The following is a 15,727-nucleotide window of genomic DNA, read 5'->3' on the forward strand; positions in this document are numbered from 1 at the left end:
AAAACCAAGAAAGAAAATGTAAATTAGATGTGGTAAGAGAAATAAAGTGAGGGAAAGAAAATATGGATATATTTTCAGTGCACACAGTTCTTTGGATTTTAAATGCAGAAAGACAGAGGGAAAAGATAACTTTTTTCAAAATATCTTTTTAATTCTCCTTGATCACATAATGTAATGAATTGCACATGTGGACTCATTTTCCAATTGTCCCAGATTGATACTGAATTAGTAGCAATGGTGCTTTTTATATGATAAAGCTGTGATGAAAGTAATAGTGTAATGTTTATTTAGCAGTAATCACTATAGATATTTGAACATTGTATGGCACGTTGTACTTTGGGAAGAAGCTGTGAAATGCTTTTCCATATTTCCTCTGATGCAGGTTCTTTTGGGTGCTTACTCTTGAAATTTCCACTGAACATTTATGAGCCTTTTAAGATATGCTCCATAATACAGACTTTAGAGTAGTGTTTCTCAGCACTTTTTCTCCCATTCTTTGCCAACAATTATTGATGTATATAAATGCAGATGTTTCCTGAATGTTTCTTCTCTCCAGTCTTATCACGTTTCTACTGTTTTCATATTAATGGCCATTCCTACAAATATTGAAACTAATGTCCTTGCCATAATGGCGTTTCAAGACATCCTCTTTAACAATTTAGCTAGTCAAATCAATATAACTGTCATTTCAAAGCTACATGATTAAATGTAGTCTACCAAGGCCCAATGTTGTAAACTAATTAGTGGTTTAAGATGAGACGAAAGGACTAAATCGCATTTCAACTACGCTAGATGCCTTTTACAACTACATTTCTATCCTTGTGCCATCATTGCTCATCGAGCTCATGGATCAAAAGAGGCTGAGGGGGAAACCTGATTGAGGTATACAAAATTCTGAGGGGCATAAATGACCTCCATTGCTGCTGGTTACACCTTGCCTTAACAATTCTCACTTTATTCCTCCATGTTTCTGTCCCTACTTATCTCTAGAATTTCTTCTAGTCCCATAATCCTCTATGCAATGCAGAAATCTAACTCTTAGTTTTGTATGTTCAGCTTGCGAACTCCACTTTGAGAATACCAAAGTACCGGTAGAAAATGTTCTGGGAGAAGTAGGTGGTGGATTTAAGGTAAATAACGTAGAAGTTTACTTTTGCCTGTTTAAATAATAATTTTTTGTCAAAGATATTTTGTCATTGTAATAAATATTTTAAATGCTTCATGGGAAAGTAAAAAATTGCAATTAATATTATTTAATTTTTTTCAATGTTGGTAATATTCTTTCATTTATGGCATTATTTCAAAGTTCGAAACATTTAAAAAAATGTTATATTGAGTTGTCTTCGTTCCAGTTTCTCATAATATTCATTTTAAATTCATTTTCTTTTTGTTTCTAAAGCAAAATATTAAGATACTAAGTTTTGAAGTACAGTGCTCTAAATCATTGATCTCGTAAACCATCCTGATACTTTTAGCATGCCTATTTAATACAGTTAAGTATAATAAATATCAGCATTATTCTGTGATAAATGAAATAAAGTTTTAGAAATTGTACGAAACAAAATTATTAAAGTTTGTTGCCGACACCAAAATGGTATGATGAGTGTTTGACCGCACTGGGCCTGTACTTGCTGGAGGGGGTCTTGGTTGAAATTACCGAATAGTGAAAGGCCTGGATTGAGTGGATATGGAGAGGATGTCACCACTAGTGGGAGAGTCCGGGACCAGAGGCCATAGCCTCAGAATAAAAGGACGTATCTTTATAAAGGAGATGAGGAGAATAGGGTTGAGAGGGAAAGATAGATTTGCCATGATTGAATGGCTGAGTGGACTTGATGGGCCAAATGGCCTAATTCTGCTCCTATAACTTATGGACATGGAAATAGGAGGAGTTGCAGACAGTGAGAAAGGCTGTCAGAAGATACAGTGGGATATAGATCAGCTGCAGAAATGGGCGGTGAATTGACAGATGGAATTTAATCCGAGCAAGTGTGAGGCGTTATATTTTGGGAGGTTGAATGTAAGGGGGGAGTATAGAGTTAATGGCAAAATCCTTAACAGCATTGATGTGAAGACTGATCTTGGAATCCAAGTTCTTAGTTCACTGAACGTCAAAGGTTCAGAGAAGATTTGATAGAAGTACACCAAGCCCTTGTTATAAAAGAACATAGGAAGTGGGGGGGAGATAATGTTTGTTATTGACGATTAAACGCTATAACCGAGTAAGGTATTATAATTGTATAAGTAATATAAATAAACATCTGCAGTTGCTGGTTAATAAACAAAAGGACACACAGTGCTGGAGTAGCTCAGCAGGTCAGGTGCGAGCCAGGGGTGGCGGGGCTGTAAGTGTCCAAGGAGGCAGTGTGAACCGGGGGTGGTGTGGGCAGCAGGGGTATTGGTGCGAGCCTGGAGTGGCGTGGACAGGTATCTATATCCGTCTGCTATAACCAAAATCTGTTATTATATGAGGGTTTACCGTATATAACATTATGAGCAGCATAGATAGGGTAGACAGGCAGACAAGTGGATATGTCCGACACTAGAGGGCATAGTTATTCGGAAAGAGCAGGAAAGCTTAATGGAGATGTGCAGGGCAAGTTTTTTGACAAAGAGTAGGTGGGGCCTGGAACACATTGCCATGGGTGATGGTGGAGGCAGATAGATGCGTGGTTTTAGATAGACACGTGGTTATGCAGGGAATAGAGGGATATAGCAGAGAGAGGTCATTCACAAACTGGAGGAATAGCACCTCGTTGCGCTTGGGTAGCGTACAACCCAATGGTATGAGCATTGAATTCTTCAATTTTAGGTAACCTCTCATAAATCCCCCCTTTCCCACCCTACTTGGACTCCAACCTATTTCTCCCCTCTACCCCGCTCCGCTACTTTCCTTCCTTTGGCTTTGAAATCCACAATTCTTCTTGTCTGTCACACCTTCCTTTCTTATTTCTGATCTTTGTTCCAACCATTTACCTATCAAAAACCCCTCTTGTCTATGTTGACCTGCCACGCTTTGTCCTGCCTCTCCCCTTCTCCAGCTGTCTTCTCCCCCTGCACTGCAATCAGCCTGAAGAAGGATCTCGACCTGAAAAGTTACCCATCAAGAGAGACTGTTAACCAGCATCTGCAGTTATTTGTTTCTATATTCTGTCGTACCATTCTGTTTGCTGTGAAATGTGGAATCTACCAATAAAATGAAAAGGGGAAACAAATCAAATCAGTGCAATCATATAACAAGAAAAATGCTTTAATCGCTGTACCGGAATGAAGGATTTTGCTAGAATAAATAAGTAAAAGTTGTTTTACCTGGCAGGTGGGCCAGTAACTTGCTAGTGGTGGTTGCCCACTGTGCCTGATAAGCCCAGCTCTCCTTGGTAAAGGTTGTGGGTTTGGGAGGGGCTATCAGAGTAACATAGACAATAAACTGGTTCACACTGGAGCCACTGCACAACGAAAGGATGAATGTTTAAAGTGATGATGTAATGTCGATCAAGTAGTCTGCAACATACTGGATAGTGTTGAACTACTTGAGAGTAATTTGAACTGGACTCCTGCATGCAAATGAACACGGAAACAGGCCCTTTGGCCCAGCTTACCCATGCCGACCATACCCCATCTACACGAGTCCCACCTGTCCGTGTTTGGCCCATGTCCCTCTAATCTTTCCTATCCATGTACTTATCCAAATGTCTTCTAAATGCTGCTATGGTTTCTGCCCCAACTACTTCCTTCGGCAGCTCATTCCATATATCTACCACCCACTGTACATCACAGAAAACAAGAGACTCCATGGGATCACAAATACCTTTTAGATATCTTAAACATGAACAAAATGCTTTTTGGTATCCACTCGCCTTAGGGACAACCAGTCTCTGACCTGCTCTTATCGCAACTATCTATTTGGCTGGTTGAGTGAATTTCTGATCAGTGGTGATTCCCAGGATATTGTTTAGTTTAGTTTAGAAATACAATGTGGAAACTCTGATGATGATGGGAGAATTTGGCAATGTCTTGGAATGGCAAAGAGAGGTCATTGGACTCTCATGCTGAAGATCATCATTACTTGATACTTTTGTAAGACAAATGTTACTGCTATTTATCATCCAATGCCAGTAGGTTATCTAGAATTGTGCTGTATGTAGGCATGGGCTGCTTTATTTGCTGAGGAGTTGCAAATGAGATTGAACATTTTTAGTTTAGTTTAGTAGTTTTGAGATACAGCGCGGAAACAGGCCCTTCGGCCAACCGTGTCCGTGCCAATCAGCGAACCCCGCACATTTACACGATCCTACACACACTAAGTACAATTATACCAAACCAATTAACCTACAAACCTGTACATCTTTGGAGTATGGGAGGAACCAGAGAGAACCCACACAGGTCACGGGGAGAACATATAAATTCTGCACAGACAACACCCATAGTCAGAATCAAACTGGGGTCTCTGGCGCTGTAGGGTAGCAGCTCTACTACTGCGCCACTGTGCTGCCTCATTTTGGAAACATCCCTACTTCTGACCGTGTGATGGAGGGAAGGATATTGATGAAGCACCAGGAAGTAGCTGGGCCTGTTACTGCCCTGTGAGCTCCTGCAGTGATGTCCTGGGGCTAGGATAATTGGTCTCCAATATTGCACCACCGTCTTCCTTTTTACCAGCTATGACTCGAACCATTAGAGTATTTATCATTTGATGTCTTTTAACTTCATTTTTACCATGATCCCTCAGGTACTTCAGATCATAACACACTGCATTAAAAAAAGTCTTACATCACTTGTTCTGTTGTCAATTATCTTAAAACTGCCTTTCTTGTTTCTAAAAATTCCTTGTTTCTAAAAACATTAGAATAACAAAGCAGTTATTTTTTGCCACTTAACCCATTGAGTTCTTCCGACAGTTTACTTTTGATTCCAGATTCCAGTTCCTACAGTTTCCTGTATTTCCATTTTCTGGTTCCTAACTTTCTTGCCAGTAGAAACGGCTTACTCTTTCAAAGACCTTCATCCATCTTATGTCGTTTCCATTTACTCTCCCTGCTCTAAGATCAATCTCTGCATCTCTGATATCACAATGTAACTGAGCTCCTCATTGTTGGTATCATTCTGGTAAATTACTTTGATTTTAGTTGTGTCCAAGCAATATGTATGACATGTGGTTGGTTGCCTCTTTACATGGTGATGTTATAATGGGATGAGCGGCACGGTAGTGCAGCGGTAGAGTTGCTGCTTTACAGCGAATGCAGCGCCGGAGACTCAGGTTCGATCCTGACTACGGGTGCTGCACTGTAAGGAGTTTGTACGTTCTCCCCGTGACCTGCGTGGGTTTACTCCGAGATCTTCGGTTTCCTCCCACACTCCAAAGACGTACAGGTATGTAGGTTAATTGGCTGGGTAAATGTAAAAAATTGTCCCTAGTGGGTGTAGGATAGTGTTAATGTAAGGGGATCACTGGGCGGCACGGACTTGGAGGGCCGAAAAGGCCTGTTTCCGGCTGTATATATATGATATGATATGATATGATATAAACAATTATAGTGGTGTAGAGAAATATAACTTACATACACAGCAAAATGATAAGATTGTTTAGAGGGGTAGTAAAATGATATAAAACAACCTATGGACTCTTGTTTCCGATGCACAAGAACTGATCAAAATCAGTAGAATCATTGTTGAATTGATGGAGTAGCATTATTCTTTAAGCAACAAAAATTTTGATTGGAATGAAATTATTTATTTCTCTTTACCTCTAGGTGGCCATGAAGATCTTGAATAGTGGACGATTTAGCATGGGTAGTGCATCTGCAGGAATGATCAAAAAGCTTATTGGTGAGATTATAAAAAACGTGAATCTTTGCAAACTGATTGATGAAAAATCATCATCTCCCCATCAATGAAAGTGAAAGTGTTAAACAATGTAACAACTCTCAGAGGACTATATCGCCCACAGATCTAGCAATTCAGGTTGAATTCAGCTGGGTGCAAATACTATCTGTGTGGACTTTGCTTGTTTTCCCTGAAACCTCCAGTTTCCTCACATATCCTAAAGACACACAGGTCGGTTAATTGGCTGTTATAAATTATTTCTTGTGCAGGCAAATGAACCAAAGCAGAGTTAATAGGCGTGAGAAAGTCTACAGGGAAATATGACGTAGGTGATGGGACTGATGGCATTGCTCTGCTGGGAGCTGGCATGGACCTGATGGGCTGAACGTTTGCCTCTTCAATCATTATGTTAGCAAGTGTGATCACAATAACCTCCAAATCCAACTTAGGTGTGATTTCTTTATTTAACGCTGATGAAAATGAATTTATTGTCCTTTCTTAGATGGAGGGCATAGGTATAATTGAGAGGTAGGAGGTTTAAACGATATCTGAGGAGGGCCTTATTTTACACAGAGGGTGATTGAAGTCTGGAATGTGCTACCTAAAGAGGTCAGCTGAAGATTTTCCAATTGATCTATATCATGCCGTAGCCCCAGACAACCTTCCTTGCTCTCTACCGCATAACCAATTTCCACATCATTTGCAAACTTACCATATCTATCTTACCATAACACTATCCAAGACAGAATACAATTTTTCCATAACATAAAACCGATAACCCTTTTTTTACAATCAGCCATGTAGATTGTGAGAAGACGTTGGAGAATTCAGTGCTTGATCATTTGTGTACATTTAAAGCTGGGATGGATAGAGATCAGGTCAGTAAGGGAATCAAGGATTATGAGCAATGGGCAGGAAGATGGACATAAAGAAAGTCCTATCATCCATGATACTGAATGGTGGAGCAGGATTGAGAGGCTGAATTGCTTACTCCTGTTCCAGTTGCTATTTCTTGTAGTCCTATGGCCTGTCCCATCCCTGCTTCCTGCATGTTGGTCATTCATTGATCTGTACCAAAGTGATACTATGGGCTCTAACCTTATGACTTAAATCTTGTGAAGCATATTGTGGAAGTCCAAATACAATCTACTCAACAGTTCAACAGAGCTTTATTTGTCATTCGGTACCAAGGTACCGAACGAAACTACATAGCAGTCATACACAAAAAAGAACACAAGACACATAACCCCAACACAAACGTCCATCACAGTGACTCCAAACACCCCCTCACTGTGGTGGAGGCAACAAAACTTCCACTCTCTTCCCCACGCCCACGGACAGACAGCTCGTCCCCGACCGACCCGCACAGTCCCCGCAAGGAAATGGAAGTCCCCGCGGCCGAGTCGCACCGGGCGCTGAAACGTCTCGCGGGCGATGGAAGGCCCCGCGACCGAGCCTTGCGCAGCTAAGTCCCGCGGCCGAGCCACACCGGGCGATGTTAAGTCCAGCGGTCGAGCCGCATCAGCGATGAAAAGTCCCGCGGCCGAGCCGCGCCGGGCGATGTAAAGTCCCGCAGCCGAGCCGCACCGGACGATGTAAAGTCCAGCGGCCGAGCCGCACCAGCGATGGAAGGCCCCGCGGCCGAGCCACACCGGGCGATGTTAAGTCCAGCGGTCGAGCCGCATCAGCGATGAAAAGTCCCGCGGCCGAGCCGCGCCGGGCGATGTAAGGTCCCGCAGCCGAGCCGCACCGGACGATGTAAAGTCCAGCGGCCGAGCCGCACCAGCGATGGAAGGCCCCGCGGCCGAGCCGCACCGGGCGATGGAAGGCCCCGCGGCCAAGCCGCACCGGGCACTGTTAAGTCCAGCGGCCGAGCCGCACCGGGCGATGTTAAGTCCAGCGGCCGAGCTGCACCGGGCGATGGAAGGCCCCGCGGCCGAGCCGCACCGGGCGATGGAAGGCCCCGCGGCTAGGCCGCACCGGGCGATGGAAGGCCCCGCAGCCGAGCCGCACCCCGCGCCGTGAGGAAGAGACCTAAAAGAGAAAGGTTTCCCCCACCCACACCCACACCACCACCCCCCACACATACACAACCAAAAAAAACCAAAAACCATCCCAACACCGACACACAACAACAAAAAAAGGAAAAAAGACGAACAGAATGCTAGCGAGCCGCAGCCGTTAGGCGCCGCTCATCCCTTGTTATCCAATCCGGTTGACATTTCCTCCCCAAAAAGCCTCATGAAGCTATGCTGAATTTACTCGATCAGAATATAATTTTTCCAATGTGCATGGTGGTTGTTGAGATATTTTTCCTGTGAGGGATGCAGAACTAACAATATAATAGGACGTCTCTCATTTCATATGGAAAAGAGGAGCTATTTATTTTCAGTGAGACGTGGAAGTAGAGTTATTGAATATATCCAGGTGTTGATTTACAGACATTTAAAGAATCAATGGCTGTGCGTAGGTAGTGGGAAAGTGGGGTAGTGGCCAAGATGAAATCAGCCGTAATCTTATTAAATGGGAGAACAGGATCCTGAGGATCCTGCTCCCGTTTATTTTTGTTTACAAGGCGTTATACAAATACAATCTTCACTTTCTATTGTGTTGTTTTGTGTAGAGCTGACTGCAGCATATGCTGACACTCGTAAACAATTTGACAGGAAGCTGAGTGAGTTTGGATTGATACAGGTTGGTCCTTTTGTCTTTTGTCTTTTTTTAATATCATTGCTGGTTACAGGCAAAACATTGACAGAGCTAAGTAAAATTTAGAGGGTCATAGAGTGATACAGTATGGAAACAGATCCTTCGGCCCAACTTACCCGCCCCGGCCAACATGTCCCATCTACACAAGTTCTACCTTCCCGTATTTGGTCCATATCCCTCCAAACCTGGCCCTGTTCATAAACCAGTCTAACTGTTTGTTAAATGTGGGCATAGTCCCTGCCTCAACTACCTCTTCTGGCAGCTTGTTCCATACATCCACCACACTTTTGTGAAAAAGTTACCCCTCAGATTCCTATTAAACCTTTTCCACTTCACCTTGAACCTATGTCCTCTGGTCATTGGTTCCCCTACTCTGGGCAAGTAGAGTATCTGTGCATCTACCCGATCTAATCCTCTCATGATTTTGTACACCTCTATAAGATCTCCCCTTATCCTCCTGCGCTCCATGTAATAGAGTCCCAGCCTACTCAACCTTTCCCCATAGCTCACATCCTCCAGTCCTGGCAACATTCTTGTAAATCTTCTCTGTACCCTTTCCAGCTTGACAACATCTTTCCTATAACACGGCGCCCAGAACACAATACTCTTGTATAAGACATTGGCGGCCTCACCAACGTCTTATACAACTGCAACATGACCTCTCAACTTCTATACTCAATACTGTGGCTGATGAAGGCCAATGTGCCAAAAGCCTTTCTGCCCACCCGATCTACCTGACACTCCACCTTCAAGGAACTAAGCACCTGCACTCCTCGATCCTCTGCTCTACAACACTACCCAGAGCTGGACAATTCACAGTGTAGATCCTGCACGTATTAGATTTCCCAAAATGCAACACCTCATCGTATTAATACATTAATAACGATACTTTATCTTCTACATTAATAAAGGTACATTAAAGTTTACCTGGCAGTTTCCTAATATCAAATGTTATTTTCATATTGGCAATGTGTCTGGTTGTAAACAACACTTCTTGGTTTTCACTGATAAATTCCAGAAATAAAGAAGTATAAAATATAGGAAACTAAACAAAACCTAACCTGGCAGTGTTTTTTGACAGGGTTGAAATGCACTGTTCCTGACCCCTTCTCCAAATAGAAATGAATGTTTGGTATAAAATCAAAGGGGGCACAGAGACTGCAAGAATGAAATCAAGATTGGGAATTGCAGGATTAATCTTTAGCAGAGATTATTGAATATCTCAGAACAAAGTTACTGTCAATATTTTATTGCATTTGGCAATGGAACATGGGGAAATTATTTGTTTGGCTCATGGTGTGGCGTGAACTAATTGTAATTTTCAGCGTGTATTATGTCAGCACAATACGTTTTATTTCAGATGTCCTAGGAAGCAAGCGAATTTGGTAAACAAAGAGATACAAACAAAATGTTTAAACCTTTAGAGATTCATGAGATATATCTGGAAAACCCGTAACCGTGTTCACTCTGTTCCTCCATTCTTCACAAGCTTTGGAATGAAGATATTTGCAGATGTTATCATTACAAATTTCACACATTGTGGAATTGGCTTCAACATTGTTTTCCAATAACTTGTGACTGAGATACTTGACCAGTTTATTGTGTCTGCAGGGTTTTAATTAATCATTTGAATTTTTTGAGTTGGTTACTGAGTCATAAATTTTAAAATTACTGATTCTGCTTCTTGAATTTTAAGGGTGGGAGCAGCAATTTAAGTCACCTTAAGAAGAAGGACCAAAACAAATTTATCTTTGGCCAGTGAATTGACTCAGACTTTTACACTTAGACATTTAAATAAATGAACTAGAGATCAGATGCCATTGAATCTGATCTCTTCCTCTGCTGCGGGCATCACTTGAGCCTATAGAGAAACACCAGTATACTGAACTGACAGTATAAGAAAATAACTGCAGATGCTGGTACAAATCGATTTATTCACAAAATGCTGGAGTAACTCAGCAGGTCAGGCAGCATCTCGGGAGAGAAGGAATGGGTGACGTTTCGGGTCGAGACCCTTCTTCAGACTGAACTGACAGGCTGAACTGACAGGCTGGCTATATATATATATATATATATATATATAGGGCATAATTCTAAGGTCTCTCTGGATAGCCACAGCACCCAAGCAGCCAGGCTGATCCAACCCACTGAGTTGTGAAAGGCATGAATAGCAACAATAAAAGTATGAGCATCCTGAAATGACAGCAAACCAGATTGAGCACGATCCAGCTTATTATCTGATAATTTTTAATCAATTTTCATAAAAGTTGCAATTTCTTTTAGGAGAAATTTGCTCTGATGGCTTTGCAAGCATATGTGATGGAGAGCATGGCTTACTTGACTGCAGGAATGATGGACCGGCCGGGAGAGCCAGACTGTTCTCTGGAAGCAGCCATGGTTAAGGTAATGAATTGAAATTCAAAAATATTCTTATAAACTAGGTACACAAGACCAAACGTGTCATTGAATTGAATTGGCGTATTGTGTTCCGTTTTGGCCACCCTGCTGTAGGAAGATGCAGTTAAGATGCAAAGAATGGATAGAAGATTTACGAGCTACAGGGAGAGGTTGGGCAGCCTAGGACTTTTTTCCTTGGATCTCAGGAGGATGAGGGTGATCTTATTGAAGTGCATAAATCTTGCAGAGAATATGGAGGATGAATGCACGTAGTCTTCCCAGGTTAGAGGTATCAAGAGGTTTATGGTGAGAGGTGCAAGATAAAACAAACAAGGGGTAATTTTCCCAGCTGAGGGTGGTGGGTGTATGAGATTCCAGATGAAGTAGTTGAGGCAGGTACAATAACCACATTTAAAAGACATTTGGATAGATTCATGGATAGGAACGTTTAGAGAGATATGGGCTAAACATGGGCAAATAGGACTTGTCTTGATGGACCATCCTAGTCAACAAAGACGAGTTGGGTAGAAGGGCTTGTTCCCGCGCAGTATGTTTCTATGACTCCAAGTATGGCCAAAACGAATTTACTTCTGACCAGTGAATTGTCTCAGACTTATGCAGCCCGGCATTGAGACGAGGATGTCATAAAGGAGCTGGAGAGCACCCAGTGTCCACATCAGGGAGGTGTCAAGGAAGCCTCCCTCCATTGTGCTGGAAAACGTGGTCACCGGGATGCACTATGAACCACTTCTTGCATTACCGTGGATATTTCTAATCATGTTTTTGCACTAATGTATTGTTTTGCACATCCCTTTTCTTCTCACTAACTTGTATAATTTATAGATATCTTTTATTTATAATTTATGGTCAGTGTGTTTGTGTGCACGTGCCTATAATGTTGCTGCAAACAGGTTTTTCATTGTACCTGTACCTCACCATACTTATACATCCACAATAAGTACGACTTGACTTGAACTGCTTGCAAGGTCAAAAAATAAACTACATGACTGGATTAATATCTGGATTTAATTATAATGTTCTATGCCATTCTTTAAGCAACTGTTCGGAGTTATGATTTTCCTGTTGAAGTAAAGGTCACAAGAGGTGACATATCAAAACTATTGTTATTAAGAATGAAGTACTGAATTGAATGCCTGCTCTTTGGGTAAAGTTTTCCTTACATACTTCCTGTAAACTTGCATACTGTATGCATTATGATGCTAACGCATTCTTATCTTCATTAAATATAAAAATATCTTTACAAAGGGCCATCATTGTAACATTGTTCAATTGTTTAAAAATCGGAAGTGCTAGTAAATTGCAATCTTGATTTAACACTTTAAAATCATGTACCCTATTTTCTTTCTGTCGATAATTTAACTTATTACTGAATAATGGCATCTTCCAAGATGGCTCCCAACCCAGGCGACTGTGTGCGAGTCACAGAAATGGACCTGCAATCTCACTTTACAGTCGCTCTACTTTAAATCTCCACTCCTACTGTACATTGTGAATGGCTCAATTGTAATCGTGTATTGTCTTTACGCTGACTGGTTCCCTCGCAACAAAAGCTTTTCACTGTACCTCAGTCCATGTGACAATAAACTAAGTTAAACTTAACTATCTGCAGAGTGGCATCCAAATGAGTTCTAACTGAATATATCTTTGGATCAGATTTTCAGTTCGGAGGGAGCATGGACATGCATAAGTGAAGCACTGCAGATTCTAGGGGGCCTAGGCTATATAAAAGATTATCCTTATGAACGATACCTTAGGGATAGCAGAATTCTTCAGATTTTTGAGGTAAGATAAATTTGTTTCATTTGTTTGGATGCTAAATGTAATCATAACAATTAAGCATGTTGTAAAATGGTAAGTAATTAGTTGGATTGAATCTTTGTATATAATAGAATACTTTTGTGGATTTTGTCACCTATATAATGAACGGAATTTGTTTTTGAGTCTTAAATTGGACAAGATAAATTAGTTTTAATATGTAATTGTTACTTCAACTAACTTGCAAATTTAATTTGCAATCACAAATTACATTTCATGGCCCTTTATTGCACTTTTAATCGAATTTATAATACTTGACAGGAACGTAAATAGGTAAGGTTTTGAGGTGGGCGGCACGGTAGCGCAGCGGTAGAGTTGCTGCTTTACAGCGAATGCAGCGCCGGAGACTCAGGTTCGATCCTGACTACGGGTGCTGCACTGTAAGGAGTTTGTACGTTCTCCCCGTGACCTGCGTGGGTTTTCTCCGAGATCTTCGGTTTCCTCCCACACTCCAAAGACGTACAGGTATGTAGGTTAATTGGCTGGGTAAATGTAAAAATTGTCCCTAGTGGGTGTAGGATAGTGTTAATGTACGGGGATCGCTGGGCGGCACGGACTTGGAGGGCCGAAAAGGCCTGTTTCCGGCTGTATATATATGATATGATATGATATGACATGGGGCAGACATTTGCAAATGGGACTAGATTGGATGGAGCATCTTAGTTGGCACGGATGATTTGGGCCAATGGACCTCTTTTTGTGCTGTATGACTATGCAATCAAAATGTTTCCAAACAATCTATGTAACAGACTGAGTGCCTGACAAACTGGACCTATCTTCACCCAGCTCAAAAAACCAGGGTATTTATACTCTTTGAATAGAGCTTGCAGTCTGTGGTATATTTGAATTACTTTATTTCATGAACATTTGCAGCGAAGGAACATAATGCCTTCCCTTATTCATTAAACAATTTGCAGTCCAATGAGTGATCCAATACAATTTGACCTGTGATAAAATATTTCTGATATTAATATTATGAGCAGGCTTCATAAATATACAGACTTTGTGATTTTTATTTCACCAATGGGGCTTAATGTTTTAAATGCACACCAACACTCAATTTGAAAAAAAAAACCTTGTGAAGGCATCATAAATCTCTGTGCATGCTGAAAATGCACATATTTAATGATGAATGCAAGACTCGCCCAGTTCAGTGGTATGGCTGTTGTGTTTGGCAACAGTAAACTGGTTGTGATCATGAAAACCAACAAATTGTGAAACGTAGCTGTTCTGCACAAGTTCTTGCTGGATTAACATATTTTTACCAATTAACCACAATTAAAGTCTTTATTTTATAGCTGGCAGCTTCTGACAGAAAAAAAATTATTTCTTGCATTGCAGGGCACTAATGAAATTCTACGGATGTATGTGGGCTTGACTGGATTGCAGCATGCAGGAAAAATACTTACTGGAAAAATTAAGTAAGATGGCGTAAACATGTTTTTTCGCTCTGTTCTAAAGGTTGTTCCTTTCGGACAAAGGTTGTTCCTTTAGGATGTCCTAAATCCTAAATATTAGGACACCCCCCCCCACACCATTCTCAACCACTGTTTAGTTATTGAGACATATCTGACTTAATCTATCAGTACTGTCTTTGACTATATCTTCAACTCTACCTTCTTTGTTATGAGAGTACTGAGCCATTGTTAGTGGGTTTTAATTATGCACAGTTTTCTCAATGATATTCTGTAATTTAAACTAGTTGAATGTATTTGCAGTCCGGTCGCAGAACTGATGCAAAGCTAAAATTTGTGTAAATTTAAATATCTCAATTATACTTGGGAGGAAAATAAAGTGAGCTCACTTGAAAAAACAAAATAGATATATCCTGATTTGGTATTTGCATTATGAAACTAAGTGTTGCTGTTTAGATTAGATCAACTATTGAAACTTGTGACAGATAAAACTGCAAAATTAAGTGATCAAATAAAAAGTTAGCGTTTAAATGGGCTTGTTCAAGATTAATGGATGGCGGAAGCAAGTGTTTTAGGGAGCATGACTGAGGTATTGGGAGAAACGTTGGAACTTTTGGTTGTGAAATATTTTCAGAGCACCACAGAGCTACACATATTCAAATGTTTCCAGTAAATTAAATTTCATTTAATGCATTGTCCCAAATTAGGAGCATTTGAGGGAAATGTTGCATATACTCACTCATTTAGATAACCTTTTTTCTTGGAATCTTCTATATACTAAAACTCTTGTTTGTTTGTTTGTTCGTGAACTACAGCCAAAACGGTACACGATAGCGTGACAATTTTAGGCCCACCTTCATCACCGTTGTCGCTTTGGTGCTAATGGAAGAAGTTTCATTGAAATCGGTGTTATATTTTTTAAGTTATTCACATTTTAAAGTTTAAATCTATCTCCTAGGGAGGGAGGGAGGGGGAGGAGGGGGGAAGAGGGGGATGGAGTGGGGGGGAGGGGAAGGAGGGAGGGGGTGGAGAGAGAAGAGAGGGAAGGGGGAGGAGGAGGAGAGGTTTGGGCCCATCGGGTCCACTTGGTCTAGTACTCACTATCTTTCTAAGGTATATATACTGATTTCGGAGCTTTCCAAGGTATATATACTGTTCGCATCTCTGAATTTTCTGGTGCCATGTGGAAACACCTTTAAGGGTATTTTAAAAGGTATTTGCAGAGGAAGTATTGTCCTTTAAAATCTTTGGGTTTTGTTGCCTACACATTATGTCAAAGCAGTAGATCATTACCTTAAAACATTACTGATGTAGTAACGGGCTGTTAATTTATGTGCTTAATATGAGAAGAACACTATAAACTTCAAATTTAACATTAATGTGCATAATTTATTCCCAAAAGTTAATGCCTTTTTCTGCTCAGTTTGTGGCTTTAGATTCTAGTCATTATTTTCTACACATAACATTTTAGGAAATTGTTGGTTTCTTTTGAAATGCTATGAACAGTAACTTTGTTGGTAGCTTCTGAGCCATAAAGCCATGGGTGA

General features: G+C 41.0%; 1 protein-coding gene across 1 annotated transcript in view; it reads left to right on the forward strand.

The window, feature by feature from the left end:
• Positions 1–15,727, forward strand: part of acad9 (acyl-CoA dehydrogenase family, member 9) — a 53,951-nt gene that overhangs the window by 17,304 nt on the left and 20,920 nt on the right. The window contains exons 8-13 of the mRNA XM_078413953.1: positions 1,057–1,130; positions 5,751–5,826; positions 8,447–8,517; positions 10,816–10,935; positions 12,604–12,732; positions 14,107–14,186. Coding sequence (XP_078270079.1) covers positions 1,057–1,130; positions 5,751–5,826; positions 8,447–8,517; positions 10,816–10,935; positions 12,604–12,732; positions 14,107–14,186 — 550 coding nt within the window. The remainder of the gene's footprint in view (positions 1–1,056; positions 1,131–5,750; positions 5,827–8,446; positions 8,518–10,815; positions 10,936–12,603; positions 12,733–14,106; positions 14,187–15,727) is intronic.

Source organism: Rhinoraja longicauda, chromosome 17, assembly GCF_053455715.1.
Source record: "Rhinoraja longicauda isolate Sanriku21f chromosome 17, sRhiLon1.1, whole genome shotgun sequence".
Classification (NCBI taxonomy): Eukaryota; Metazoa; Chordata; class Chondrichthyes; order Rajiformes; family Arhynchobatidae; genus Rhinoraja; species Rhinoraja longicauda.